Raw genomic sequence first — 5,453 nt, 5'->3', positions numbered from 1 at the left:
GTAGACCGTTGCCAACCGAGATCACAGGCGAAGCAGATGACCATCATCCTCCAAGCTATTGATGAGATTAATTCAACAGTGTTCAAGAGGGTGGCCCACCTTTCACGGTATCCACTCCTTGAGTTATGTCATGAAAAAAGCATGCGTAGCCTACTTTAAAATCCCACACAATGTACGTTCTTCTCTTGGTGCAATTGAATAAAGAGCCCTAGGCCCATTTTAGTTTTGATCCTAAGCTAAAAGCCTAGCTTTTCTCTACTACTCAGTTAACCAAGTTGCAATCATTATAAACGTAGGGACTATTCTATCCCATTTTGATAGAAGCCATGCACTTGGAGATGGTAGTCATGCCCATGGTCACCATCGTAGTCCTGGCAGGACTTTTAGTTATGACCATAATGGCCTTGAGAAAGCCCAAAGGTCCCTTGAGGCTCCCTCCAGGTCCCCCAAGGTGGCCCATTGTAGGTAACCTTCTCCAACTTGGCTCTCTCCCACACAAGGACCTTGCATCGTTTTGCACCAAGTATGGGCCACTGGTCTACCTTAGGCTTGGCAATGTGGACGCAATTACTACCAATGACCCTGAGATAATCAAGGATATACTCTTCAAGCAGGACAACGTGTTTGCCTCCCGGCCACGCACACTCGCTGCCAAGCATCTCGCCTACAACTGCGGTGATGTTGCTCTAGCACCCATGGGGAAGCATTGGAAGCACATGAGACGTATATGCATGGAACATCTCCTTACGACGAAGCGCCTCGAATTGTTCCAGGAGCAGAGGAAACAAGAGGCCCAGTACATGGTCCATACTGTGTGGACGGAAGCCATGGCCGCCAGAAATCGGACCATAAACCTTAGGGAGGTGCTTGGTGCCTTCTCCATGAACAATGTCACCCGGATGCTGCTAGGGAAGCAGTACTTTGGTGTCAAGGCCTCTGGGCCGGAGGAAGCCTCCCAGTTCATGCACATCACTCATGAGTTGTTTTGGCTCTTGGGTGTCATCTATCTGGGGGACTACCTGCCTTTTTGGAGATGGATAGACCCTACGGGATGTGAGAAGTTGATGAGAGATGTCGAGAAAAGGATGGATGCATTCCATATGAAGATATTGGAAGAGCATAGAAGCATGAGGAAAGCGAATATTTATAAGGATGGCAATAATGAAGATGAGGAAGCCATGGATTTTGTGGACATCTTGCTGTCCTTGCCTGGTGAAGATGGGAAAGAACACATGGATGACACTGAAATCAAGGCGCTTGTTCAGGTTTAAACTCTTTAAGTCTTTGTCAATTTGACACAAGCAAACAAGTATCGTTTCGCTTTGGTCGTCACTAATGTTAGCATGATCACGGTATATATATATATATATATATATGAGTGAGTTGTAGCGACCTAATCATTTCATGCCCTAACGAAACAAAACTCACATGCACCCGTGGTGGACGCTCAAACCTTTTATTTTTTGTAAAAACAAGCTTTCAGCTGCACTTTGAAGCGCCACTAAAAGTTTTTTTTTTAAACAGGGCGGGTGGATCTCGGCCTTTTAGCTTAAAAGTGCTGCTAAAAGCCACCATTTTTTACAAAAAAAGGCACAGAGCATCCATCACGTGGGTGCGCTGAAGGCTCAACGCATGTGCATTTCATTTTCACATGAAGCAGTTACCAAATTTCATATATATATATATATATATATATATATATATATATATAAGGTTGTAATTGTTAACCGCTTTTCTAGCTAACCGAGTTTTATAAGGGCTTTTTCATGTTTTCCTTAATGTGTTCTACATGCTTAATTTTATAGGAATGCACTCTTGGATCATCCGATTCCGATAGAGAGGTAGGTTTTTATAAGGTTTCAAAAACTCTATGGTATAAGACTTTTCTAAATATTCATGGCTTAAAAAATCACATTGTTTATAAAAAAACATGATCTAAATGTTGTAAATCGGTCATGCCAAACACATTTGTACTGTCATATTTTAGCGAGAGAACCCCTTTGAAAGCTTGGTTAGTTGAGTGGTTAGCAGCTATACACACATATGTATAGTGAGAGATGGTGGTAGCTGCCTACCACTTTTCTGGCCTACCGCTAGTCTATCATGCTTTTGAAGTTTTTTTCCATATTTTCTTTAGATTTGACTATACAGCTGTGTTCTACATGTTTGATTTTATAGAAATCAACTCTTGGATTGCCTGATTTTGATATGCAATGATACTTTTATAAGATTTAAAAATTGATAGTCTAAGAATTTTATAAATATTCAAGGCTTAAGAAATCATGTTTTTTATCAAAAAAACATGAACCAAGTATCATTCCTAGCAAATCGACCATGCCAAACACATCTGCAGGGTTAGATTTGCAAAAGAATTTCTTATATATATATATAGGAAAATGGGTCTGTGCTAAACCAATTTGGTGCTAAACCGCATGCTAATGGTTTGTTTGGACTTCTTCGGTGCTTTTTTATGCAATTTCAGCCCCATAAATGTGTTGGGCATGGTCGATTTACTAAGAATCCACACTTGGATCATGTGTTTTCGATAATAAAAATGATGTTTGGAGCCTTGAAAATTTACAAAGATTTTGGACCGTTGATTTTTTGAACTTTATAAAAACCAACCAATGTGTTGGAATCAAATGCTTCAAGAGTTGATCCCTCTAAAATCAAGTACATGGATCACATCTGTACGGTCATAATTTAAAAAAAAGATAAAAAAAACCCAAAACACCCATTTAGCACGAATTTGGTTTAGCACAAACCCATTACTCTCTCTCTCTCTCTCTCTCTCTCTCTCTATATATATATATATATATATATATATATATATATATATATATATATATATATATATATATATATATATATTGTCACCAGAATATGAAAACTGAAAATATGAAAACTAATGTGTGAACCACCATTTTCATGGTTCATACTACATGCTTGGTTTTATAAGAACCTGCTATTGAATTATCCTATTTTGTTATATAAACAAGATTTTTTTAAGGCTATAAAGTCAATGACTTATCATCTTCATAAATATTTAAGCATTCAAAAATCACATTTTTTTCATCTAAAATACATGATCCAATGGTTGATTCCTAACAAATTTATCATGTCAACCACATCCACATGGTTCTATTTGCAAAAAAAAGTGATGGAAATACCCATATTTCTAGTTCTCATATTCTAAGTGACTATAGGCTAGATATTTGATACTCTGGAAGGTACTGAATTTTTTAAGTAGAAATCGCCTACTTTTCATATCTTTTAGAATTCTTTGGTATATTGAACCCTATAGATGTAATTTACCATGTTTATTCAGTGAGGAATATGTTTTGAAAAATATGATTGTGACATGTGCGCAGGTTTGTCAAAACCTTAAAAACTCAATGACTCACAATATACCGAAGTTTTCCCACTCAAAAAATCATATGTTTACCCAAAACCTAACACTAATAGCAAACCAACCTTGTCAATGCATCTATTTGGTCGGATCGAGTTGATACAACTTACAACTTTCACCAATGATTTTCAACTCCATAGTTCCTTACCTTCATTAGTACACAATATAAACTCACACACACACACACACACACACACACATATATATATATATATATATATATATATATATATATATATATATATATATATATATATATATATATATATATATATATATATATATGGTCGTCGTGTCGACCTAATCCAATCTCATGGATGGATTCAGCATAGTCCAAGGTGTCTTTTGGATCATCTGTTTTCGACAAAAAAAAAAGAAAAAAAAAATTTATGAACCGGCAAAATATCGCACATTGTGGGCTTTTGATTTTTCAAGGTTCATAAAGTTATGCTTACGTGTCATAATTGGATGATTTAATAGGCGATTCACACTAACCAAAACATGTATATAACATCTGTAAGCTTAGTTTCACTAAAAACAACACAAAAAAAGAAAAAAAACCAGGCTTGGTTTATTAAATGCATGTACACTGGAATCCATGTTAAGACTATTTTTACGTTTTTAGGAGTCAACAGGGGATCCATCATGAGCGTTTGTGGATCTGCTTATACTTTCGTTAAACCGCATGCACCTCACAAAATCTTGATCCAACACTAGAAAGAAAATGGTCAGATCAGATCCCACTGGAGGCATGTTCCAGTGATCACTTGGGCCATAGAAACCACAGAAAATTGTTGCACATGTTATTGTGAAGCCCGATTACTTTGTCAAGTACACATGCATTCATAGTCATTATCTGTATTGTATATATATGTGTGTCTATGCATGTAGGATTGTGTATGTGTATACGTATATGAATTGATAATGATCGACTATGTATTTTTATTTGTTCTTTTCTAGGATATGATTGCAGCAGCGACGGACACATCTGCAGTGACCAATGAGTGGGCCATGGCAGAGGTGATCAAGCACCCAAGGATCCTTTACAAGGTCCAAAATGAGCTTGACACAGTGGTTGGGCAGGACCGAATGGTAATGGAGACGGACCTGCCACACTTACAGTACCTCCGTTGCATAGTCCGTGAGAGCTTTCGTATGCACCCGGCTGGGCCCTTCTTGATCCCACATGAGTCAGTCAAACCAACTACGCTAGCAGGCTACGACATCCCAGCCAAGACTCGAGTCTTCATTAACACATATGCGCTAGGAAGGAACACAAATCTATGGGATGACGTCGAAGACTTTCGGCCGGAGCGGCACCTTCCAGCTGACGGCAGCCGTGTGGAGATCAGTCATGGTCTGGACTTCAAGATCTTGCCTTTCAGTGCCGGCAAGAGGAAGTGTCCCGGTGCACCACTGGGTGTGTGCTTGGTCCTGCTGGCATTGGCCCGACTGTTTCATGCCTTTGACTGGTACCCACCGGAGGGCTTGAGCGTTGACGACATAGACACTAAGGAGGTGTATGGCATGACCATGCCCAAGGCAAAGCCCTTACTGGCATGTGCCAAACCACGTCTCCCATCCCACCTATACACTTGTTAACATATATATATATATATATCCATGCATGCAGTGGCACACATATATACTCTTTCAAGGTTAATTCCCTTTAAAAATCTTGTGGCACAAATTTGGGAAAGAAAATGCTCAATTTCTGTTTCCCTAAAGGTATGTGTGTCATGGTTTTTTTTTTTTTTATTGAGAGGAAAAGTAGAACATTTTATTAATTAATAATTAAGAAGGTACAGTTAGCCGGAGGCATCGGCCTTTAACATCGAAAACAGCTTGGAACACACACACACACACAAATAATGAGCTAAGCCAGTACACCTCCCTCGGCAGACCATTTAGAAACAGCCATGAAGAAGACATCGGTCAACAAGTGCCTCGAAATTGCGCACTTGCCATACTGACAACCAGGCCATCAACAACCAACACTTCCATATGAAACACCACCGCTTGGACACCCTAAAACAATGAGCCC

The 5,453-nt window shown here is 38.9% G+C and overlaps 1 protein-coding gene across 1 annotated transcript; it reads left to right on the top strand.

Annotated features, from left to right (window-relative positions):
- Nucleotides 1–338: 338 nt before the first annotated feature.
- CYP703A2 (cytochrome P450, family 703, subfamily A, polypeptide 2) lies at nt 339–5,034 on the top strand. The gene is made up of 2 exons (XM_089986899.1): nt 339–1,265; nt 4,370–5,034. The coding sequence occupies exons 1-2, from the start codon at nt 339–341 to the stop codon at nt 5,009–5,011; spliced, it is 1,569 nt and encodes a 522-aa protein (XP_089843025.1). The 3' UTR covers nt 5,012–5,034.
- The last annotated feature ends 419 nt before the right edge of the window (nt 5,035–5,453 follow it).

Source organism: Nuphar pumila, chromosome 2 (assembly GCF_984573655.1).
Source record: "Nuphar pumila chromosome 2, dmNupPumi1.hap1.1, whole genome shotgun sequence".
NCBI lineage: Eukaryota > Viridiplantae > Streptophyta > Magnoliopsida > Nymphaeales > Nymphaeaceae > Nuphar > Nuphar pumila.
Note: the sequence above shows the minus strand (reverse complement) of the source record. Positions and strands in the feature narration are given on the sequence as shown.

Excerpts from the sequence above, each read along its gene's own strand:
- CYP703A2 (XM_089986899.1), top strand. The coding sequence starts at position 339 with ATGGTAGTCATGCCCATGGTCACCATCGTAGTCCTGGCAGGACTTTTA. Across the intron at positions 1,266-4,369 it reads AAATCAAGGCGCTTGTTCAG|GATATGATTGCAGCAGCGAC; the intron begins GTTTAAACTCTT and ends GTTCTTTTCTAG.